Source organism: Canis lupus, chromosome 4 (genome assembly GCF_011100685.1).
Source record: "Canis lupus familiaris isolate Mischka breed German Shepherd chromosome 4, alternate assembly UU_Cfam_GSD_1.0, whole genome shotgun sequence".
In the NCBI taxonomy this organism is placed as follows: Eukaryota; Metazoa; Chordata; class Mammalia; order Carnivora; family Canidae; genus Canis; species Canis lupus.
In genome coordinates this window covers 39,528,493-39,554,808 of record NC_049225.1, presented here as the reverse complement: position 1 = coordinate 39,554,808, position 26,316 = coordinate 39,528,493, and the positions used below count along the sequence as shown (strand labels likewise).

Genomic DNA, 26,316 nt, shown 5'->3' with positions numbered 1-26,316 from the left:
TCAGCCCAACACTTCACATGTAGTTTATATAATTTACCAACCCAGTGAGACAGGAAATATCATTCACATTTTATCTATGAGGAACTAGGGGCTCATAGAGGTAAAGCCCAGGGCAGTGCAACTAGGAAGTAGCAGGGGTAGGATTCAAATTACAATATTGGGTTTCAAAGATAGTCCCTTTTCTTCCGAGTCATGGCTGCCATTTTAGCCACTGAGAATTGGTAGCTGCAAAAGACTCAACCATACGCTGGGTACTGAACGTTCGTTCATTCATTCATTCATTCATTCACTCAACAAGCATGTTCCCAGTCTGCTTTGTACCAGACCCTATGCTGGCCATTATGGCTGGCCATTATGGCTACAAAGACAAATCAGATAAAACCTCTGCCCTTAAGAAACTAACTTACTGACATCTAGCAGCAATTTGAAGAGAGGAATCTACAATATGTTAGAGAGAGGGGCAGTCAGGGAAACCATTCTGTTGGCAATGACACCTAACTGAACCAGCAAGTCTCAAGGTATGTCCAGTTGCAGGTATGTCCAACAGCAGAGTAAGACCCAGTCCCTACGCTCAAAGAACTCAGAGTACAGTTGCAGAGGTAAGATTCATGGTCGTGATGTGAGAAAAGAGAATAAAAACCACTTCTTAAGGCTCTAAATAGGTATTGTACATGGAACCGTTAGCAGATTGAGAGACTGAGGCAGAATAAGTTAGGGCCATTCAGGGAGGGCTGTAGAAATGAAACGGAAACCACCTTTGTTCCTAAGATTCTTCTTAAAAGTCTTTGGTCTCTCTTTGTTTTCCTACTCTGGCTCTACTGTGATTTCTTCTCTCTCTTCTTTTTTTTAAGATTTTATTTATTTATTCATGAGAGACAGGGTCACAGGCAGAGGCAGAAGCAGGCTCCATGCAGGGAGCCCCATGCGGGGAGCCCCATGCGGGAGTCGATCCTGGGTCTCGATCCTGGGTCTCCAGGATCACGCCCTGGGCTGAAGGCGGCGCTAAACCGCTGAGCCACTGGGGCTGCCCTTCTCTTCATTTTTCATTTCTTGTTTCCTACTAAAGGAAAACGTTCACGTCTGTAGAGCATGTGCTGAGAGCAAGGCATTACCCTAGTCCCTGATGGAGGTCGTAAGTGGGAATGTGCAAAGGTGAGCAAGACGCCCACCGGCGCGGCTAAGGAAGACCTGCCCATCCAAGTTTGAGAGATGAGAACTCCAAACAGCAGAAGAAATGAAATAATTCGGACTTGGAAAAGCGACTGTCATTCAAGGTTAACTTCACCATCGTTGGTTGGTTCATTTTTTCCAGCAGCCATCCCGCAATGCCTCCTCCAGGTCCTCTCCTCAGTGAGCCCAGGGCGGAGCACAGGTCTGGCCGACAGAAGCAGCCATTACCACAGCGTGATGAACGAGCATGAGAGACAGACACAGGACTCAGGAGCCATGGATGCACTTGAGAGAGAGTGGGTAGCTTTCGAACGGATTCCTAAAACGAAACAAATGAAGAAAGGAAAGGGCATGTCAAAACGTTTGGAGCAGCTTAGCGTGGGGCATTTGTTCGGAGATGAGGCGTTGAAGATGCACTGGCCAGAGAGCGGAAAGGCCTTGATTAGCAGACTAGGGGGTTTGGCCTCGTCCACAGAAAGAGATCTGAACAGGTGAGGACCACGATGAGATTTTCGTGTTGGCAATGTCCCTCTGGTACAGCCCGTGCGGTGGACCAGAACAGGACGGGGAAGAGGGCTCCACCACGTACGCTTACGGCAGCTCTATCTTTGTGCTTGAGAGGCTGCACCAGGCGGGCAACCAAGCCAGGCTGGGGGGTGGGGGCGGGGGACTGGAAGGTGAAGGGAGAGTCCGCGCGGGGGATACAGCCAGCACAAGGACGTACGCAGTTCTAGGCACGGCACAGCGGCTGGGGAGACCCGCCTCCCCTTCCAGATCCCTCTGGGGCGGAGCTCGGGCCAAAGCACGTGACGCCTGGGGACCCACCTTTACTGTGGGCAGGCTTCCCGTTCATCCGTGGTTTCACCGGCCGCCACTTGGATCCCCAAGACTCTGACAGTTTTTCCCAGTGCTAGAGGGATCCCTTCTCTTCCGTGCATCCCTATCTGCAACTCCTGCAAAGCGTGGGGAACGGAGAGAAACTGCGAAGGAGTCCCTCTGCCCACACTAAAGATGGCCACCTGCCGCGCTCACTCTGGGTAGGGGAGCGGGTTCCAGGCACCAGGCCTCGCTGGGCGAGGCGCAGACGGAAGGGGCGTCTCTGGAGGTAAGTTTTCGACCTTCCTAGGAGGGAACCTGAGCCGGGGGCGTGGCCTAGTCTAAATCCTAACAGCTGATTGGTAGTTCGGCAGGTGGGCGGGGCGCCCTCGGTACCCTACCCCGCCCTCATCGAACCGGAAGTGTCTCTCGGTCTTTCCAGCTGGTTGTCATTTCACTCGGCTAGGTCCTGAGGAGAAGGACTCAGCCGCGGCTGCGGGACCCGGGCACCGGGAGGCGGTGGCGGCGGCGGCGGCGGCGGCGACAGCGGAGGAGGAAGAGGAGGAAGAAGGAGAGAAGAAGAGCCAGGCGGAGTCCGCAACGACAGCGGGGACTGCGGGACCAGGGTAAAGCGACGGCGGCGGCGGCGGCGGCGACGGCCCAGCAACCGTGAGGAGAAACAAAAGCCTTCTAAATTATAGATTTCTCTAAAATCCGGGGGAAAAAAGAGAGAGCACAAAGGGGGGAGGCCCTTCTCTTTTAGAATAACTACACTAGTGGGTTTTCCCTTTTTTTCCTCTTTTTTTCCCCCTGCGGAGAATCGAACTGAGAGAACTGAACAAACCGCCCCTGGGTCCCATGAGGGAAAAAAACCCCGGAGCCGCAGAGAGGGGAAGAGGCCGAAACCGCAGGACCTTCCAGGTCGCCCCGTTGGCCCCCGCACCCCCGGGCCGCCAGCTCGCCCTCGCCCTCGCCCTCGCCCTCGCCGAGTCTCGCTAATCCTTCCTGATCGCGATCTCCGCCCCCCCGCCCCCCCGCCAGAGGGAGAAACGGGTGTTTCCAGCACATTTCATGGGGGAGAGGAGGCCGGGGGGAGCCCAGGAACAGCGACCGCAGCAAGATCTGCACCCGAAGCCTCAGGAACAGCCCCAGAGGCCAAAACTGCACCCCGTGAAAGAGCAGAAACAGGACCAGGAACAGCAGAAACCTCCCTGCAATCATCTTTCCATTAGTCAATGCTGATTTCCTCTCCCGCAACCAGGAATTCACCTCCCACCCCAGATAACCTAATATAATCTATATATATAAATATATAATATATAATGTTCTTAAATTATTCCTGATTTTTTTTTTAACCAAGCTGCCAAGAAAAGAACGTATTCTCCTCTTAGCCCTATTCTAATTTTTATGTGAGTGAATCTAAACTGCTGAGGAAGACCATATGTGATTGTTAAATTATATATATATATATATATATATTTTTACTCCGCGCAATGCTTATTCTTCTACATCCATAGATGCTTGAGAAGCTGTGTTTTTGTCATTCATGTACATTTTCCTTTGGAAAAAGAAAGCGCCTATTTTACTAACCAAAGACTTGATTTTTACCCTCTTCGTTTTTATTCCCTCCTAGAAATAAGCCCAGTTGGATTCATGTCAATGTTTTAAGAGTTTTTTGTTTGTTTGTTTGTTTGTTTGTTTTTTTAGTTTTTATTTTCTTTCAGAGACCAGAATTCCAAATCAGAACTATTTCAAGTGATAAGCTGCGATCTTTGAGCTAGCTATAAATAAGACATTTCAAACAAACGACTTAAATTTTGGGTAGAGGATACAAAGACGTGAGACATCAGGTTGTCATTTTTTATTGTAAGAATCTGATCCTAAAAATAATAAATGGGGGATTACGGGTTTGGAGTGCTAGTGCAAAGCAATACTGGGAATAAATCTGCTTTTCCAGTCAGATTCCATCCACATCTGCAGCCTCCACACCATCACCAAAATGCCACCCCCAGCCCTGCTGCTTTTATAAATAATAACACAGCTGCCAATGGCAGCAGTGCCGGGTCAGCTTGGCTCTTTCCTGCTCCAGCTACCCATAACATTCAGGATGAGATCTTGGGGTCGGAAAAAGCAAAAAGTCAGCAACAGGAACAGCAAGACCCTTTAGAAAAGCAGCAGCTCTCCCCCAGTCCAGGTCAGGAAGCTGGAATACTGCCTGAATCCGAGAAGGCAAAATCAGAAGAAAATCAAGGGGACAATTCTTCAGAAAATGGCAATGGGAAGGAGAAAATAAGAATTGAGTCACCAGTGTTGACAGGGTTTGATTATCAAGAAGCCACGGGGCTAGGTACTTCAACCCAACCCTTGACGTCTAGTGCATCGTCTCTTACTGGTTTCAGTAACTGGTCAGCAGCGATAGCACCTTCTTCCTCTACAATCATCAATGAAGATGCAAGTTTCTTTCACCAGGGAGGGGTCCCGGCTGCTTCAGCTAATAACGGTGCTCTGTTGTTTCAAAATTTTCCCCATCATGTCAGCCCTGGCTTTGGAGGCAGCTTCTCCCCTCAGATCGGGCCTCTCTCACAGCACCACCCTCATCACCCTCATTTCCAGCATCATCACAGCCAGCATCAGCAGCAGAGGAGGTCTCCTGCCAGTCCCCATCCCCCACCTTTCACACATAGAAATGCTGCTTTTAACCAGCTGCCTCATTTGGCGAATAATCTTAACAAACCCCCCTCTCCATGGAGCAGCTACCAGAGTCCCTCTCCTACACCGTCTTCTTCGTGGAGCCCGGGAGGTGGTGGATATGGTGGCTGGGGAGGTTCCCAAGGCCGAGATCACCGCAGAGGGCTGAATGGAGGAATAACGCCCCTGAACTCCATCTCGCCTTTGAAGAAAAATTTTGCAAGCAATCATATTCAGCTGCAGAAGTACGCTCGCCCCAGCTCTGCCTTTGCTCCTAAATCCTGGATGGAAGACAGCTTGAACAGGGCTGACAACATTTTTCCTTTTCCGGTAAGATTATGTTCCATGAATAGATTAAGATGAATAAGGAAATTGCGTGGTGTAATATCTGTTTAAGAGAGTTTGAATGGTCTATGTACATATCAGAACTCTTCTTAGCAAATGAGTTAATTACCAAATGTTATGGCAGGACAGGAGTATAATTTGGAACAAAATACTTAGCTGTTTTTTGATAAATTTCTAATTGTAATCGTCTCCATGATAATAGTATGAATTGGCATGATTCTGAAAACAGGTCGCTGGTGATGTCATAATTATTAACTATAACATCTTTTAAGCCTGACAAGATCATCAGGGCTGGTTTTTCCCTACTTTTTTAGGTGAGAAAAAATAATATATAGATATAAGTATATACTTCGTTGTGGAAACTGATGATCATTTTCTGCCCAGATGAAGTAACCGTATAACAAAAAAAAAATCATTTTTTTTTTCTTCACTGTAGGGTAGTGATTCGCTGAAAACCAACTATTGAATTATAGTTTTCTCACTGGTTACATTTTAAACCTGGAACCTCTTTGAACCTTGCAGTCTGAACAGTCTGAATTCATCAATTCAGCAATTCCTCTTAAACCTCTTTGCAAATTCCAGCCTGCCCTATGTCAGTAAGGACTGGTACAGAAATGATCTAAATGTTTTCTTCATCCCCATTTATTTTCAAATACCATGAAACTGTTGATCTCAGAGTGACTCTTTTATGATGCCTTTCATCCATTTGTTTATTTTCCAGTGTTAACACTAGGGGTGGAGATAAACCATTCCTAAAAATAGATCCAGGCAAAGATCACTTGTCTTTCTTGCCACCAGTGTATCCTTATTCTGCATGAGTCACATGGCTTGATGTTTTTGAATTAATAAACAGCTGGTCTAGTTGATAGATATAAAATAAAGGGAATTTCATAGTTAATTGAACATTAGACGCCCCACTGAGTTCATATACTTTGGGGGTATGATTGTTTATATGTGTTTAGGAAATTTATATGGGATAATAACCTAACATTGAATCAGTCCTCTCAATGACCCCCACAGGGTAAATTCTATTATCCCCATTTTGCAGATGAGAAAATTGAGTATCAGAAAGATGTAACTTGCCCAAAAGTACACAGCTGCTAAGAGTACAAACTCTAGGTTAAAAAAAAAAAAACAAGGATTAAAATATGTATCTGTATACATGTATACATGTATATATAATATATACACATGCACCACAGATAGAGGGTTATTTTAGAGCTCTTTCTGCAAGGGCTAAAATAGATTACAAACCAGTTTCAGTGTTCCCAAATACGATATCAGTACAAGCAGAATTATCTGTTTTGATTAATAATTTGTTTACTGTTAAGGCAAGTTTGCCAAGAGAAGCTTATTAAATGTCCAAGGAATTAAATGTCCCTTTCTTGAAGGATTCGGGCAGAATAGTTAGAATGTATCTTAAAGTATTTGATCAAGTTTAGTTTTAGATTTTTAAAAATAATTTTTGCCTAAATATCAAAAAAGCTGTTGGCTTTTGCTTTAAAAAGGGTTTTTACTCAAACTGAAAAGCAATTATCTTGCATTAGTGGGAAGGCTTTTAGACACTGGCAATTTCATGAAGTCTATTTTTTAAAAATCGCTTTTAATATTCTTTGGAACATAAATTTAAAGAAAAGTTAGTGCAAAGGTGACTTTTTTGAATTACTCATATGTTGCTAATTTTAAAATCTAAGATGACTTACCTGGATTAAGATTGGCTCAGAATTGAACACTTTTTTTTATTTTGCTACAGTACACTGACAGAATGAATTTCTATGACCTCATGGCTTATTTTCTGTTCTCAGTTTACTGGTTTTTGATAAAGGTTTGCTTTGGGAAAAACAAAAATTTCAGAAAATGAGTAAATTATACACATGCATATTATCAACATTTTGGGGGGCTGATGGAATGTGTTTACATGTGAAATCTTTTGGATCGGTTGGAGATTAAGCTGGTTTATGAAATAATAATAAAATCGACCAAGATTGATACTAAAAAATACTGCTAGAAACTATTCCTGTAGAACTGTTGTCTGTTATGCTGAGGATGGAAAAAGGATGAGTCAATATACCTGGCTCAAATATGGTAGGATTAGAAAGTAAATTGTTGATTTCTGCTCATCATCCCCCACCATTTTTAGGAAAGGGAAGAGGGTTCAGGAACCAAGACCAAGTGTGGGGGTAATTTGAAAGTCACAATAGGGTTTGGGTTTTGAAAAAAGATCATGAGAAGTTAGTAAACTGAGTACTGTATACTTACTTGAATGTAGTCCTGTGTGTGTGTTTTAACAATTACTCTTTTGAATTGTTTTTTGGCAAAAAAGAAACAATACAGTTTTGGGTTGGTATGAATTACTTGGTTAAAGTTGATATGAAAAACTTGGAACATTTATTTGACTGGGAGCCTCGAGCCCTAGGTTGTGCTCTTGGCCCTATCAGTATCAAAGCCTTTGGCGGCCTCAGTTTCTTCATAAAATTCGAGGGGTGACAGAGGTGATGCCTAATCTCCTTATGGTTCTGAGGTGAGCTACTGTGAAATCGAGATTGGTGCAATGACAACCATACTCTTTCCGAACTGCTGCCATCTTATTTAAATTTATTACCCTAAGCACTATTAATTTTAGGGAAGAAATTTTACAGATATTAGTAATTTAGTTTTTAATGGCTATTGTAAAGAATTCCTTAGGTGTTATAGAGAGATCTGGAAATATACCACGAAAATTACAGAATCCACCTTACATGGCTACATTATAATATTAATATTCAATTAAAGGCCAGCGTGGTTCTATTATGTTGAAAGGAATGAATTTACCTGATACGTAACTAACACTGGGCAATGTTTATTTTGAAATAAATCAGAATGTTTTTTTACATTTGTTTAATGCAAGTTTGGTTATATACAGTGAATTAAAATTAATGATAACATTTTTAGTTAGTGTTTTTGTCCAATCTTAACATTCTCTTTTACCTATGTTTGTGGAGCAAGAACAGAGATTTCAAACATGAAAAATCCTCTAAATAACTGATACGGCAAGGCATTACATTTTGGGACTTTTTTTATATCACAAAAAAATTAAGTCTTTTTCTAGTTTTTTTCTTTCTTTTTTTTTTTTTTGCTTAGTTTTCATTATATGAACTCAAATGACATGCCTCAAATCCTGTTTTCACATACAACTAAATTAATATATATTGAATAATAGCTAACATGCGTATGATTTTTAAATGTTTTATATTTATTAACTCATTTAATTCATTCAATAATCCTATGAGGTGGAAATTATTATTACTATTTGTACACAAGATTTAGCTTTTTTTTTCTTCAGGATTTGGCTTTTTAACCAATATATTACATAGCCTCTTCACATAAACATAATACAAGTGTGTGGAAAGAGGGAGGGGGAATGCCTTCCAGAAGCAAGATGAGAGGAAACATTTTACAGTTTGAATGATTGATGTATGATCATCAAGAACTGATTGTAGATAAAGTTTTGAAAGTGGAAAATAACCGAAAATAATAGACAAAATAGAAAAAATAGACAATTTTTTTTTTGTCTATTTTTAGTGCATACTGTATACCAGGCACTGAGCTAGGTACTTTCACATGTTATCTTACTTCCTATGAGGTTTGGTTCTATTGTCCCAATTTCAAAATGAAGAAACAAGGTCCATATTCATGTGACTAAAGGAATGATTTGACCCTTACATTAGGGAGAAAAAAAATCCTCTGTGTCCTGCCAAACATCCTGGAATTCCCATGTCCAAACCAAATAATATATTGGGGCACTTGCCAATAATTTTATTTGAATACAGCACTTCTTTGGAGGGTTGCCTAGATCTTCTGTCCTTACAGGAAAGTAAAGGAGAATTTGTATAGCATATATTCTGATAGTCTTTTATCTTCAGCTCGATTATGCTCATACCTCCACTAGTCACAAAGACCATCTTAAAACTTGATAGGGAGACATTTTGGGATTTAGAGCCCGTTTGCTCTTTAGACACAGTCACCATGGATTTGTTACATTGTCTTAAGCAGGCAAGTAATTCATGTCACTTTAATAACTCTACTTGTGTTGTCAGTTTATCGATCCTTAAAATTATATATGGCATCTTATATTTGAAAACAGAAAGTTACTGTATTGCTTCAGTTCTGAAAGTCATGGTGAATCATTACAATTGTCTATAAGTACAACCTTGTTACACTTTTTTGTTTTTTAATATAGTCCTGAGAGGGATCTTTGTAGGGGAAACATTTTCTTTGACTTTGTATTTATTTATTTTAGAAGAAGGGAAATGAATTTTTCTAACTATAAAGCATGAGTTGGATGGTTTTGGATCCAGCAGAATTGAGATACCGGAAAAACTTTGGGAAAAGCATACCAGACACAATTTTACACCTTTTTGTAGAAAGCCTTTTAACTAGGTTTAATTGCTTTTCTAATGGAATCAAAACTTGGGTGGAGTAGAGTTTTTTTATTATTTTTTGTTGTCTTCACAGAAGCCATGGAATATGATCAACACATTGTTCCACATCTTTCAGGAAAAACCTGTTTATAGCAAGCTGAGTGAATATGTTTGTTGCTAGTTACAACTAGAAAGATGCTCTTAGATCATGGGTTCATGCTTTTGAGAATAATCCTTGTTGGCGTTTGTGAGAAAGAAATGGAATAGTAGTCTTAAAGTTAATATATGCCTAGTTTAAATTTTATGGCCTATATTTATTATGTTATGACTTTATCTTGCTATAAGGAAAATAAGCTTGAAGATCCATGATCACATTTTTGAGCACTACATTGTACATCAGTTTCTGGTCCCATCACAGATAAGATAATGTGTATAATGTGTTTCTTTAAGGTAGGGAGCCCATAATATGAGCATTTGTTTTAATATTTCCTGACAAACTAATTTTATATTTAATTGTTCAAAGAAAATTATTCTTACAGAAATGAAAGTATATTTTTACCATGATAAAGTTATAGCAATATTTAATTGTTTTACCTAAAATTTAGTAACGATTCTCATCACATTTTGTATTATTGAAACAGGAGTTCCACTTTCAGATTTTCAGAAAATTCTTAGTAGATAGAATGATAAAGGTGTAGCCCTATTTTAAATCAGTTTCTGAAGGTGAAACTTGGCTAATTACTGAGAAAGTCTATTTTATGAGGCCAAGCATGTAGTAGCGTGAAGTATAGGCTCTGGATCCAAGCAGACTTAAGTTTGACTCTGCACTCTAATTAGCTGTGTGACCTTGAGCAAATCACTTAAATTCAGGAAGAAAACCTCATCAAGATAGTAATACCCAATAGTGAAGGGTTTTTGTGAGGTATCTTAAGTATGTGGCCATAGTAGGTAGCTTAAATTTTCTATAAATTTCAAGTATGGCCCTCTAAAATATGTAAAGTAATGAAATTAATTGCAAACACAATATCTATGAAAGATTTTGAACAGTCCTTTGTTTTGTTTATCATCATCTATATACTTTGCTTCTTAGATTACTCCTTTAGAATAAGCTAGATGCAACTTAGGACAGATAAAACATTTAGCAGAATTATCAGTTTTCTTGAGAAGTTTTATAATGTATATATCTAAACTTTCATTAGAATTGGCAGACTGTATTTTTCCGTATTTTGAAAGATTTTGCCTATGGTTATTTTAAGAAATTTAGAACATCTGATTGCTTTTGTATACATTAAAGAGACTATTTCAAAGAAGAATTTGTTTTTTTTTTTGTTTTTGGTTTTTTTTTGGTTAAGAGATAGGAAAAGGTACTATAGATTTGAATTGGGTATATTTTAGTTATTATCCTGGAATTCAGTTTTATTTTTTATATTTTAATTATTTCATACATATTTATTGAGCACCTCGTATGTTATAGACTGGGGACAAGACTAGATAGCTCATAAAGTTATTTTGGTTTGATTTATAATGTATTTCTGATCTGTGCTAATCCCTGAATGATACTAAATATGCTTTTTTCCCCTCATCATAAACAAATTAGCAACTGATAGTTTCCTGTCATTTTAATCATGAGCTGTTTTAAACTTTAAGGCAAATTAACAGATCCAACTTTAACAGATCCACATTGTATACAAAAACAATGTGTAAATGGTGTTTTCAGACATTAATAGTCACATTTATAAATGTATTACTTGTATGCTTGTATGCAGTGTGTGCTTGTTTAATTTCCGTGGCAAAATGGTACCACAAGAGGCAAACTTTATCCTTTGGGTAGCAGAATTCAGGTCTCATTACATGTCAAGAAGGAAACTCCATCAGCCACTTAGAGGTCCTCTCCTCATGTCTGCAAACTGAATTATTAAAGTTCAAAGTCTTAATCTGTATAAGTACTTTTCATATTGTAGAGTATTTGGATTGGGCAATTTCTGTTTGCTGAATATTTACCAGAAGTATCCCAATCATTTTTTTATATATATCTAAACTAAGTTATAGTTAATATTTCAGTATTATACATTTTAAAGCCATATTTATATTTAAACATTATGTAATATACTTTTAATAGTAGTCCTTTCAGGTGTTTTTGAGGAATGCATCTAGTGCTAGTCAGTAAAATAGCTATTTTCATTTTACATCTGTAAGAACCTTTAAAAAACAAGTCAGCATAAGAATGTTGCTATTCAGAAAAATCTCCTAATTATAGTATGGAAGTCAGATCTGGGTTCTAAATATGGGGCTGCCACTTACTAACTATATGACCTACCTACCTAACTTTCCTGATCCTTCATTTTCTCATTTGTTTTTACTGGTCATCAAATAGAAATATTAATTCAAAATCTTGAAAATAGCATATATTTTTAAAATATGAAAGCCAGTATATATCTTGTGTGTGGCAGTTTGAGCTTAATTTTAAAGAAGAATTTCAGGCAGCCTGGGTGGATCAACAGTTTAGCCCTGCCTTCGGCCCAGGGCCTGATCCTGGAGACCGGGGATCGAGTCCCATGTCAGGCTCCTTGCATGGAGCCTGCTTTTCCCTCTGCCTGTGTCTCTGCCAATCTCAATCTCTCTTTCTCTCTGTGTCTCTCATGAATAAATAAATAAAATCTTTAAAATAAATAAATAAAGAATTTCATAAACTGAATTATAATTTGTAAGAATAAAGTCACTGTACTTAAATAATAGTGGGAATCAGGCTAGATGATGTCCTCGTTTTCTTAAACACTGGTAAAAAATTTAATGACCAATTTTTTTTTCTTCTTTTTTCCCCCTCTCTCTATTTTGGTAAAGTATTTTCCTTCATGTCTTTTAAATCTTTTATTAGGGAAAAATTTAAGCATATTGAATAATAGACAAAATAGTATAGCAAACCCCCATGTGCGTGTCATCTGGCTTCAACAGTGATCAACTCCTGGACAAACTCCTATCTTCTTCCTAACCCTCTCCTCTTTCATGTTATTTTAAAGCAGTTCCCAGATATCGTATCATCCCATTTGTAAATGCTTTAGTATGTGTCTCCAAAACATTAGGAATCTTTTTTTTCCCCACGTAAAAACAACAGCAACAAAATTTCCTAGTGGTTTTTTAAGAAAATATGGTGAGAAAACTGAAGCAAGGCCCACATTTCTGTTGCACCTGTGCAGCGTATTTCACCACTCAAGCTGGTACTAGTCTCTAAGGACATCAGTGCTAGCTGGCATCATCTCCTTCCTTCTGGGCAGACAAGGGTGCTGGTGGTCTTAGGCCATCAAATAAGAAGGGGGGGGAGGAGACATCCAAAAAGTGCCAAAACATCAATTGGGGACCAGAAATCTGGGAAGAGATTGTTTATAGTTTTTCTTTTTCCAGCTTATTCTTATCTTTACTCCAGGTTTAGGCTTCCATGGACTTTTGTGGAAAGGATCTCTAAAAAGAGAGAGAATAGAACAGGACTGGGAGATCTTTGTTATATTTTTGTCTGTTTTTGTTTTTAAAGAAGAATTTAGAGGTTTGAGGCCTTTTGCTGACCTTTGGACTGCATCAAACTTTTTTACATCTCACTTTCAACCTACAAAGGTTTGGTATTTTCAGTGGCCCATATCCTGGGAATACATGACCAAGGCAAGCATGTTCCTTCTCCTCATGATGTGTACAGTCTGGTGACATCTTTGTACCTGAGTGTTTAGAAGTGCCTTCTGCTCAGGAAACTCTTGAGAGCTAAAGTTGTGGGGGTGGGAGTGTGAGGGCCCAGAAAGAAGACTATCACTGGGCATAGTGGGCATAGGCTGCTTTTTTTTTTTTTTTTTTTTGACATTGCTCTCAAGACTCACAAGAGATTTTATGGGTTATAGGACACAAGCAAGCCTCAGTTTAGGAATAAAGATTGTGCATCTGTTGACCATTTTCTTTGCTGACTCTGGACCCTGATCAGGCCCAGCAGACATGAAACAGAGGAACTCTGACGGCCAGTAAGCAGCCAAAGACAGAGGAAGGGCCAGAAGGGTCTAAATGACTTCATTCCTTAGGGTTGAGTTTTAGTAATATTTGCCTATTTTCCTGAAACTAGTGACTTCTTGACCTCAGTAGCTGATTAAGTAGGAGGAATATTTTTTCTATTTCATTTTGTTATGAAAATGGGCTACAGGAAATAGCATAGAACAGCTGAATTATTCAGATATAACAATATCTAATTTAATATATTAATTTCAGGCTCTTGCCATTTTACCAGAGAGAGAAGCAGCAGAGGGAATGCTTATTAAATGGGTCTACTAACTGCTGGGCATTTTGTACAATCTGCCAGATACCTTACTTCATTTCTCCTCACCAGTTTTATAAGGGAGGGTTATTATCCTTATGTTGCTGATGAAACCAAGGTTCAGAGATTCTGCACTGTCAAGATCACTTGTCTAGTAAGTGGTAATTTAAACTTAGATTGTGGAGACACTTGGGTGGCTCAGCAGTTGAACATCTGCCTTAGGCTCAGGGTGTGATCTCAGAGTTGTAGGATCAAGTCCCACACTGGGCTCCCTGTGAGGAGCCTGCTTCTCCCTCTACCTATGTCTCTGCCTCTCTCTGTGTGTCTTTCATGAATAAAAAAGAAAAAAAAAACTCAGGTCGTGGAACAGAAAAAAAAATACACACACACACACATATATATATATTAGTTTTTAGAAAGAGTACATGAGAGTCAACCTGGGGGATGGGGCAGAGGGAGAGGGAGAGAATCTTTAGGCTGCACACTCAGTGCAGAGCCCGACATGGGGCTTGATCTCATGACCCTGAGATCATAACTTAAGCTGATAGATATCAAGAGTTGGATGCTTAACTGACTGAGCCACCCAGGTGTCCCTTGGAATAGAATAGATTTTAATTATTGCTCTCTGCCAGGCAAGGTGAGAATGCACAAAATAGTCAAGAGAAGAACGAGTCTGTTGATCCAGGCACTGACTAATCAAGTCTGGAATGGCAGTTTTTTAAATTCAGTTAAGTGGTGACAAGAAATGTGTATCATTTCAAGGATTTCTAATGCTCAAAATCAGTATGGTTTATTTAATGAAGGTGGAGTTAAAGAAAATTTTCTCAAAGGCTTTCTGGAGAGAGCTATTTAATCCATTCACATGGGAGTGAATGGACCTGTTGATCCAATCAGAGTAGTACACCAAAGACATTCATTTATTTATAGGTTCTTATAGGGAGCATTTGGTATCCTACAGTCTGTAAGATTCTGCCTTCATTGTTAAGCCATCATAATGAGAAAGTACTGATTGAAGACATAACATGTTAAGAAATACAAGATGCTGAACTGAATGTGTTTTTTTCTACTTTAGATAATTACCTCTTGGACTTTAACCTCTGACCCTTGTTCTCAGCATTCAGGCCCTCTATATATGAAGGACTTCATACCTGCCAGGTGTTTTTTTATACATTGAAATTTCTAGGTCATGACAAGAATGAATGACTTATTTAAATGAACCACTTTTCTGAGCTTCTGCTCTGAAGTCAGACTCCTCCACTTACTGTGTGACTTTGAGAGCAATTAGCTAACTTCTCTTTGCCCAAAATGGGAATGATAATTACATACACTTTACATGGTGGTTGTGCGGAACTAATGTCTGTAAATCATGCATAATTCACATAAGATGTACAACAGTGAACCAGGAGAAACATGTTAGCCACTTTAATAATGGTGGTGATGATGATGACAGTCTTAGAGTATGCTACACATATGCTGCAATGTGTGGCTATGGAGAGATGAGTGACCCTCATGATCCACTGGGGGCATAACTGTAAGGGGATTTGTCAACATCATATGAAATGGCAGCATCCGGAGGGGATGGAGAAAAAAGGACTTGTGCCTGCACAGGGATGCGAAGGTCATCCGGAAGTGGAATCTTGAAAGTTGACTATGTAGTCAATTTTTGATGCCTGTGGGCTTAAATATTTAATCCAAGAAGAACATTTACATTTTGGCACATCTCAGATTAAAACACCCATAGTACCTTTGATTAATTATGGGCTCGTTGGCATTTCAAACTTCCTATTTATTTTGGCAGCTGACATACTGGCATAGACTTTCCTTTCAAACCAAAATATTTTCTTTTCCCTTCTTCACTAGGGAGAGTTTAAGCCAGAAAGAGAATCTTCATTGACTGATGCAGACACATAGCTGTCTGAGAAGTGATGATTACAGTAATGTCTGTCTTTATAGGGAGCGAGTGAGTAAAGGGAGTAGCTGACTTCTGACATTGGTACTTAATAATGTGGTAATATTTGATTAAGTACTTTTTGTGTTTTAGACCCAGTCCAGTGATGTGAAAACATACTAACTCAAGTATAAAAAGACAAGACCAATAATAGAGTGGTCATGGTGGTTGATTTGTTGAAATTGAACTTGTGATCTTTTTCCAAGTTAGGTATCTGAGAGCTTCAAGAGGGCTTTGTTTTGGGTTCTGTGAGTAGAGGCTACCTCTTCACATGGAAACCTTAAAATGGTTGATGTAGAATATTTTTTTAAAAGATTTTATTTATTTATTCATTAGAGACACAGGGAGAGGCAGAGACACAGGCAGAGGGAGAAGCAGGCTCCAGCGGGGATCCCAGTGTGGGGCTCAGTCCTGGGACTCTGGAATCACCCCTTGAGCCAAAGGCAGATGCTCAACCACTGAGTCACCGAGGCGTCCCTGATATAGAATATTTAAGCTGGACTGTATTATGGCCAGTCAGCTACAAATCACAATGCCAAGTATCTAAGGAAATTAACCTGTTGAATATACTTGCTTAGCTCAGTGCTTTTCAAAGTGTGGTCCCTGGCTTCACTTAGAAACTTATTAGAAATGTGAATTCTTGGACCCTACCCAGACCTCCTGAATGAGACACTTTGTGGATAATCTATGATTTGACAAGACCTCCAGATGATCCTGACAGGCTCCCAAGTAAGAGAAATAGTGGCTTGGAGTAGCCATCTGGATGGATATTTAAGAAAAAAAGCGACGGATAATGATTTAGGTTTGTGGTATAATTGCAGTCTACAGTTGTTTTTTCTGCTGGCAATAAACCAACAGGTTCACATATTTCTTTTGGCTATTTCTGGAATATTATGAAAAGTCAGGTCATCAGTTATTTGCTGATGTCCTATTTTCCCATGGAAGTCAGGATTACTTTGTTGTAAATTAAAAGGATGGGTTCTGATTTTTGAAATACTAATTTGTTTTATCGGAACATTATTTTTTATCAGCTTTGATTTCCATATTGACTTGTATGGTTTTTCCTTTGGAAATTGTCCTGTGAAGTAGAGATGACAGAAACCAAAGCCAACCAGTAACTGACATGCAACTCAATATTTTCAATACAACAATCAAGATAATAAAATGAGGTCTAAGTATGGTAATCAAGTTTGCTTTGCTGAGCCTTGAAGATAATTGGTGCTCTTCTATTTTCATTCATGATGGTTTAGCTTACATGTTGTAGAGTCAGAAGGCCTGGGTTCAAATTCTACCCCTCCACTTACTTTGCATTGATAGAGTTACTTAATCACTCTCAACTTGTTTCTTCATCTGTGAAATGGGATAATTTTACTGAACATAGCTAATTGTGTAGGATTTTTGTGAGGAATAAATAAGATCATGAATATCAAGCATTAGAAGTTGATAAATGTTAGCTGCTGATTTTGTGATTATTATTATTACTGTTACTACCATTTTGTACTTCTGTGGTTGGCAGTAGATAATCTAGAAAGGCATTTGTGGTAGCTTTCTAATTTGTGCACCACATCTTTTTTGTCACCTCAGTAGGAAGAAGGAAGATAAGGCTTCTTATCTTTTCAGTACCTCTGATATCATTCCTGTATTATTCTTACACATACATTTTGTGTATTTTTGATTTATTGAGAAATATCTGAGTGACTACTATTTGCTAGGCACTTGCACGTTCCTGCTCCCAGGACCTTTAATAGCAGAGTGTCTTATTTATTCAAATGTATGTCTTAATTAGTGTGGTCCTTTGACTTCCATGTTCATTACTTTACCCAAGGAATTATCGCCTGCTTTGGAAGGAGACTTAGGCTTGAATCCCACCTAGCTGCTGAACTATCCAGTAACCTGTCTGTGCAGTAATTATGAAATTTCCCTTAATCTTAGTTTTAATTATTAAAACAGGAATAATGTCATCTAATTTATAAGGAGGTTTGAGGGTGAATTAAGATAGTATGAATAAAGTACCTAAAATAATGTCAGGTACTTATTAGATAGTCAATGAAAGATAGTTCTATTTTTCTACCTTTAGACTGTCAGGAGAAACTGATGATGGTGGGTTGAAGCACATTTGTTTGCTTATATTTTTTTGTTTTGTAATGGATTCTCTGCCCTATTATCTGAAATCAGGCCATCCTACTTCAACAAATCATTTTAAGTAATTTTTTTTATTTAAAAAGCTTATTATTTTGCATTATGTATAGCATAAGAAGATATAGCAACTGTCCTTCTAATACTCTCAGAGTTCATTTTCATATTACCTATGATTGGCCCTTACCTTTTTTGTGGGCACAAAGTGATGAGCTTTCATTAGTCATTCTCATTTATGTTTTGCTTTCTGCCATAATCATCACTATAATTTAAACTAAATCTTGGGAAAGCATAAGCTGAGGGTATTGGAAAGCTAGAATACAAATATATTTTAGAGCTACGAAAAGGACATTATAGATTCAATCAAACTCTTTCCCTTTTCAGATCAGCAAAGAGGTTTAGAAGATGAAAGTACCCAAGCTCACATGACACACCACTGGTGGAGTTGGGGCTTCCTAGTATCTAATGCTCATTCTACCAATTTATGCTGATGCTCATATTTTGGTTGTCAGCTCAAGTTCAATCCAAAGAGTTGTCACTTAGCAAGGTTTCTATTTTATAGTTAGTTTACGTTCTGGAAAACAGATCCAAGAAAATAGAGGAATGATTATGATAGTTGGCCCAATTAGCAATCAAAAAGGATAAAATCAAAGAATGAAATAGGGACATCCAAACCCTCCTGATTTGCCAGTTTATTTATTGGGTAGGAAAACCAGCATCATTTGTGCTGCTGTTCTTATTCCTTGGATTTATTTATTTTTGCCTACTCCTCCACCTACTTCCTAGTGGCACACTTATATTTTAGTTTTTTGTTTTCGTTTTTAATTAGAGGTTAAAATTGGATGGAAAAGATCAGTGAGAGGGAGTAAATCAAGAAGGATAAACTTTAGATCCTCTCTGAGAAGAGAATGTTTACTTGACAAAATATTTGGCTTTTGAACTCTTTGAATTGCCAAAGCACCATAAGAAATAAAATGTTATACAAATGTCATCATTTATAATAATTATAATAAGGTTGGACTGTGGTGATAAATACCTATTAGGTCAGGGTTGGCAAGAATGTGGTAACTGTGCCATTGGGTCCTGTACCTTGCACTTAAATCATCAGCAGTCTATCCAGACACTGTTCCCTTCTGAATCTGTACAGAGCCTGAAAATCCTTCCGAACACATTGCATCTGAGAGTTGATACCAGTTGATCAGAGTTTGTATATTGGTATTGATTTGTCACTCTTGTATTAAATCATGACAAAGGAAAAAAAAATCATGACAAAGGAAAGTTAGTATAAGTGTAAAAAGGATGAAGGGTTTGTTTTTAATCCCCATAAAGCATTACTTGAAAATTTAAAAATTTAAAAATTTCACTTAGGATTTTGATATTAGTGTATTCTAACAAATAGAAGTCAGGCAAAAATCTTTATGTTTCAGGCAATATGTGGGGGCAGGTGGGTTACAAAGTGGCTTTGCTGAATTCCAGTACCACATATAGAAACTTATAGGTAAAAAGGATGCTTCTTTACTTAATAGAAACAGCTGTCATAAACCAAAACACACTGTGTAATATTCTTTATCAACTGCTTCTTTTCAGTGATCTTGTTATTTGGCGATTGGCAAAATTCAAGTTCTGGAAATTCGCAAGGTTGCTTACTTTAGTTGCATTAAAAAAAAAAAAAAAAGCTGAATACTCCCATCCCACTACCCATTACAGTTATTTTGGCAAATGAAAACCTGCAATTCTACAGCAGGAAAGGGAAAATGTAAAAAACCTTAAGGAAGTAGAAGGGAAGAAATATTTTAAATATTTAAAAATTACTTGAAGGAATTCATTTATTCGTTGCTTTCGCAAACGTGTGCTTTCTACCTGTCACTTTCTGCGTGAGGCACAGTGATAACAGAAGTGTAGGACAAGGCTTCTCAATCCTGTTTCACCTCCTGACACACATAGAAAACATAATACTGAAGCAGAAGTCACCTGCTAGGAAGTTCCTGTGGGCTTAGGAGATGAGTATCATGGCATACTGTCATCCTTTGGAGTTGTGCACATTGGGAACATTTGATGTAAGACATAACTTCCTTCCTTTGGGAAACTGGCTGAAGACATAGGCAAGTTACTAGACACTGAGAATTATTGCCTCCAAGATTGGTTTTGTATTGGAGATAGCAGAGACAGTGGCTGGCCTGGTTATGGGTGTGGTTCATAGATTTCAGAACAGAGGACAAATCTAGTAACTGTAGAATGAGATAGTGGAATTTTATATTATTCTTTTTCAAATTATGCCTCACATCCACTTTGCTTCCAAAAGAAAATGAAGTATGAATTTTGATTTAATTCAGTGCTTAAGATGAGGAAGGATAAAAAACAGAATGGTGTTTCCCTTTTTGTGAATTAGAAATTCTAATTCTGGGCATGTGTCCTCCTGCTTCTCTATTGACCATGTTGAGTAGATGAAGATGAGGAGGAAAGACTTAGGAACAAAAGTGGGAAAGATGTTCTGGAAGGAGTTGTACTATATTAAGGTACCTGCTTCCGATCCCCGTCTTCCTTCTCTCTGCACACCCATCACCCCGCTGCCCCCCCCCCAAAAAAAACCCCTGTAATACTCTCTGTTTTAAATATGGATTATATATAAATATAACTGTCCTTGCATTCCTGAAGTTGCAGACGTAAAAAAAAAAATGGTACCATAAAACAATTCAGTGAACATTCGGAGTATCCACATGGTGGGGTAGGGTTAGGAGAAGTGATCCCTATTTCAGAGAAATAAGACAAGTAGCATTATGGAAGGACAGAGGAGAGAAATGTCAGGTCAATAAAAAAATGCTCTCTAATGGAGAATGTGCCCTATCAGCCTTAAGGTTCTAAAAGTTAGCTGAGGGGGTGGGGAAGTGAGATTCAACAAGTTAAAAAAAAAGAGTGGGGAATAATATCAGGTGAATTCCTTAAAAAGCCCAGAGCTTTGAGTTATAAGTAACGTAAGAGAAACTAAAGCTGGAAAGAAGGTTATAGAATCCTGCATGTCAAATTCCTGTGGGAGCCCCCTTTTCTTTAGTATTCTTGCAGTTGTGTCTATGTGTGTACCAGTTTTATTCTTCAAGTGGGTCAGAAACCTGTATTACTGCTTCCTTTCAGAGTTTAATTTTAAAATGTTTTCATCTCCTACTTTTCACTTATCAAGCTACACTTTAATTTTTGTTGTTTCTAGTACTTTTCCTCCAGAAGAATGCTGGAGCCGTTGGGTCATTGTATATTTTAAGATTCTTCACCCACTCTTGAAATGCATTTTGTTAAACCAGGGTTTAGACCAACAGTGTTGACACCCTGTCTCCCTTTAATTTTAATGGCAACGAAATCAAGACCACTTTGCCACTTAGTGGTCTTACGGACCTTGGATAACTATTTTCACGCTTTGGCTTAAAAAATAATTACAGCTATTCTGAATAACTATTCTGAATATAGCTATTCAGTAGCAGTATCTACTGAATGCCAGCCTAGTATATAACTGCCAGAGCAAGTTTGGGAAGTTTTACCATGTTACTACAATCTTAAGTGGCAGATAAAGATTATGAATTTTATTTTACATTTGCTTCATGTTGTTGACTATATGGAAATTGGTTTTAGTTGCCTCTGTTTTATTAGTAAAAATTATACTTTTATTGAAATAATTATTAGAAATCAAATCCCTCTTTGCTGAGCCCTGGCTACTTTTATGATTTTGATGTTTTGTAAGTGTTAAAAGTAAAATGCAATAATAATGTACCTTATACAGAGAGGGAGTAAAATTGTCCCGTTTTGATCTGTGTCCCATTGCATGTAGCCTATTGTCTCCTTTTATAATTAAAAGTTTTTTTAAAAGTGGTTTGTGGCTGTTGTGTTTACAGGATCGCCCCAGGACGTTTGATATGCATTCACTGGAGAGTTCACTCATCGACATTATGAGAGCTGAAAATGATTCCATTAAAGGTAATTTTAAAAGTCTCACTATTTGATTTTAGTGAAGTTAAAAATTTGTATTATCTATGTAATCTCATGAGCAATATGGCAAATATGGTTTCATATTTTGTATGTAGTCAGTTCCATCAACTTTATACATGTACCTCTCATTAAAAATTCAAATATGTTTGATGGGCCATCATAATACCAATTAAGAGAACTATAAGAGTACTACTCAATGAGGTGGGCAGTTAACTGGAAAGACATGAACCTACAACTAATTTTTTAATGTCTGAGGCAAAAAATGCTCAGTGCCTCAAATCTGTACGTCTCACCCATGACAGTGACTATACATTGGTAAGAGTTCAAATGTTGATAGAGTTTTTGGACTACTTTTAAAAAATTGTCAAGGGTTTCAGAGTTGAGATGAAGTTTTTTCTTTTGAAATATTTTTTATGGAGCATGTCAAAAAAAAATAATGCTACTTGGATTCTGATTTCAATTCTATTACTAACTAGCTGAGTTATCTTGAATAAGACATTTCATTTTGACCAGGTCTCAATTTCTAAACTTTGTTATAAGGGACTTATACTGGGGAGCTTTCTTTTTCTTTGCTCGCTTTTTAAAAGAAATTTGGAATAGTTGATATATTTGGTCATCCCACTTGTTTGTTCATTCATTCATTCATTCATTCATTCCATGCTTAGGGTCCTGCTTTGTGCCAGATGTGGCTTTGCACTAGGGTCAAAGGTGGCAAGACAGACTTACTTTAAGTGGTGACCAGCCTGGTCTGGTTTTCCCTTGAGTTTGGTTTATTACATTACTAATGCAGTGAAACTTTTAAGTATTTTTCAGCAGACCAACAATGGTAACTTTTTTAATGAGGAGAGCTCTTTGAGGTCTGGAGAGATGAAAAATAATATGTGAAAAATATGCATCCAGCTGTTGAGATAACTTTGGAAGAAGAATATTTTTTTTTAAGATTTATTTATTCATGAGAGACAGAGACAGGGACAGAGACGTAGTCAGAGGGAGAAGCAGGCTCCCCGCAGGGAGACCAATGTGGGACTCGATCCTGGATCCCAGAATCATGCCCTGAGCTGAAGGCAGATGCTCAACCTCTGAGCCACCCAGGTGTCCCTGAAATAAGAATATTTTGAAGATCTCTACTGAACTCCCCATGAATTCTGTTGGGTGACTCTAATCTAGATACACACTCTGTTTCTGAGGAAAGATGATCTCATTCAGAGTCAGCTTTATTTTTGCCATTTCTTAGCACTCTGACTTTGGGTAGTGTTTCAGCCTCTTTGACCTTTCTTTTTGTTTTCTCATCAGAAAAATGAGGAGATTCTTAAGGCCCTTTTAGCACCAGAAAAACTGCACACTCTTAAAAAGTAGCTAAAGGAGAAATTTGGATATGGTTTTTAGATTGTACCAATGTCAGTTTCCTGGTTTGTACTATAGCTACGTAAGATGTCACCACTTGAAAGACTGGGTAAAGGGTATATGGGATCCCTCTGTGCTGTTTTTTGCAACTTTCTGTGAATCTGCAATTACTTAAAAGATAAATACAGAAAAAGGAGTAAAGGTAGAGGACATTTGTTTATTCTTAATGTATTGGATTCCTTTGGCAGCTTTCTTTTTTGGGGGAGAGAGCCTCTTATGTACTTGATACTAGGAATAATAAATAATTAGAACTCATTTTCATGATAAGCACCTATTTTTATTTTATTTTTTATTTTATTTCATGATAAGGGCCTTTCAGAGAAAACAGTTTAAAAACAATATCAGATATAAACCATTTATTATGTAATGCTTCTAAGGAACAAGCCTCTAACTAGTACTTAAGTTAAATGTAAGAGTTTTACACATTATTCTAATAAGATTAACAGTAGTATTTCCTTGATTTATCAGATACAGCTAGATGTCTCTTGGGTTTATTATTATTTCTTCTCCTAGTTTTCTAAATTACTGTGTAAAGTTCTGCTTTTATTCTGTATTCCCTTTTTAATTTCTTCTACCAACTTTTACTTAAATCAATTTTCTTTTAGCTAATTTTGTAGGGATAATGAAAAGTTAAGTCTGATGACAGAAAACATTAAATCTGATTTGCCTAGTCTGGGAACATAAAAGTTTTATAAAATAGTTATTTATAAAAGGAAGTGTGTGGCAGAGTGGAAAGGCCATGGGTTTCGGAGTCAGGTAGATCTGGATTTAAATTGCCATTCTGGGATGCCTGGGGTGGCTCAGTGGTTGAGCACCTGCCTTTGGCTCAGGGCATGATCCCCCAGTCCCAGGAATCGAGTCCCACGTTGGGCTCCCTGCATGGAACCTGTTTCTCCGAACTCTGCCTGTGTCTCTGCCTCTCTCTCTGTGTGTATCCCTTGAATGAATAAATAAATAAAATATTTTTTAAAAAATCGCCATTCTGCCACTACAGTTTGTGGTGGTTGTGAGGATCAAATGATAGGATATATCTATGAACTGCAGCATACTGTGTAGCTTATAGAAAACACTTAGTAAACGGCATAGATTATTACTAAATATCTATTAAGTCTATTTTCATGGTTATCAAATGAGAAAGTTAGTTTCGATATAAACTTAAGTGCCAAAGTGACTTAAGTATATTAAATGAAGTTTGTCCATTTTTTTTCCTTCAAAGAGCAGTAAAGAATTCATAGATGAATTCATGGGCCTAAAATGCCAGATTATAGTTATGCTTGATTTCTTTGTAAACCGAGATGATGAACTTTTTATCACCTAGTCTATCACTATCAAAATGTAGTTTGGCTCAAGGGAATACTTCATTAATTGTCAAACTCTCCTTTGCTTTAGATAGCTATTAGGAAAGCTGTGCTTGATTTTGACAGTGATTCTATTGTGAGATTTTGTTTAAAGATGATAGCAAAAGTTGAATATCTTAAAAACAACATGTTGTCCTTTTAAAATATGAAACCTGCTAAATCATTTTGAAGATAAAAGCCCTTCCATGTGCTCTACTATTTTAGAAATGAAGAAAACAGAAAATGGACATGGATTCTGTAAGATTAGTAGAAAAATGCCTCTCAGAAAAATATTATAAGAATGCAATTAAAATAATTTGAGAACTATTTTAAAAAGAGCCCATGATAGGGAGGCAAATTTTATATTTGGGCTTATTTTATCTTAAAAATAATTTCATAATGTATATTATGAATGACTTCATTTATTTTTATCCTTCATTTGCAGTTCCTTATAGAAATGTGGTTTGTTGTATGTGTTCAAATAATAAAGCCTAGAGTTGGTACCAGAACTACAAGTCAAATGGATTGATACAGCTATTAATACTATAGCTGTATTAATCCTACAAACAAAACTGAATTTTGCTTTTCCTTTTGAGCCAAAAAAAAAAAAAAATCTCACTTAATGTAGTGCAGTTTAAAATTTTATTTTCACAGTCAACAGACAAAATGTTTAATATACCTAGGAACCTTCAAATATAGGTTTTGAGTTTCTTTATGAATGTATTATTAGATTCCAACTGGCTTGTTGAAAACCTTTCATTTTTTAAAAACATTTTAACAAACATGCAAAAGGAGTACCTAGGCTTCATTTCATAATTTATATTAGTTTTGTTTACAGTTTAAATAGTTTCTCTAAGAATTTTAAGGCTACTATAATTTTCTCTATGTACAGAGAATTAGCTTTTTGGGTGGAAAAAGGTCCTCCCACTGCCTTATCTCCATGTCCTTTCTCTGATCAGCCGGCATGTCTGTATGTTATTTTTATTCACGAAATTGTACATTGCCTTCTCCATAACCAATGCCTGTAGCAGTCCACAGAAGCTCTTCCCCAGAGACCGATTTCATTTTCTTTACTGCACACCCTGTCTCATAAGCTAAGAGCGTAAGCTACAGATAGATTTTGAATTTTGATATCCCAGGTGGCACCTTGCTCATTGCTGCAAAATTATTAGGTTTATCAAATATTTTCTTCACCTGGACAGAATAATCTTTTACTATTGTAGATAGTCAGCTGATCATTTGGGAAATATTGTATCTTACTGTATTTGTGCCTTTGCTTGACTGTGAAATTGGTACTTACTATTTAGAAATGGAGCAGCATGAAATACATTAAAACCACATGCAAGTACATCTGTTTTCAGCCTTCTGAAGCATAGGTTGGACACAGTGAAATAAAGATTCATGAAATTATATTATATTCTGTATATAGTAGGAAAGACCTCTGAAAATTAAGGAGCCTTTTTTTTCTTTTTGTGTGTGGAGGAAATAAAAATATAGATATAAACCAAGAAGTAGCAGTTATGGAGTGGAAGCAGAGGGAGACCACACTGGAATAAAGAGGGGAAAAAAGTACTTGAAAATTATCAGATTATCAGATGGAGCTGAACAGTCCACAGTTTGATAATAGTTGTTGAAATGTATTTTCAATCCTATATATGAAAACAATTTAGTATCCAGTTTGCTTCATTTCACTAGAAAGCCAAATGAGACAGCAAAATTATTGAGAGAAAAAAGGCAATCTATAAATTGTCAAAACATTGTAATTGTTCGTCAGATATTAACTAAATTATGAGTCAGAATATCATTTTTCCTCAG

At 37.7% G+C, this 26,316-nt stretch overlaps 1 protein-coding gene across 5 annotated transcripts in view; it reads left to right on the top strand.

Annotated features, from left to right (window-relative positions):
* The first annotated feature begins 2,429 nt into the window (after nucleotides 1–2,429).
* Nucleotides 2,430–26,316, top strand: part of CPEB4 (cytoplasmic polyadenylation element binding protein 4) — a 61,770-nt gene continuing 37,883 nt past the window's right edge. For 3 of the 5 annotated variants that reach the window (XM_038534726.1, XM_038534725.1, XM_038534728.1), the window contains exons 1-2: nucleotides 2,430–5,004; nucleotides 21,667–21,748. In XM_038534726.1, coding sequence (XP_038390654.1) covers nucleotides 3,880–5,004; nucleotides 21,667–21,748 — 1,207 coding nt within the window. In that variant the 5' untranslated portion in view covers nucleotides 2,430–3,879. The remainder of the gene's footprint in view (nucleotides 5,005–21,666; nucleotides 21,749–26,316) is intronic. The other 2 variants (XM_038534729.1, XM_038534727.1) reach the window with 2 other exon arrangements.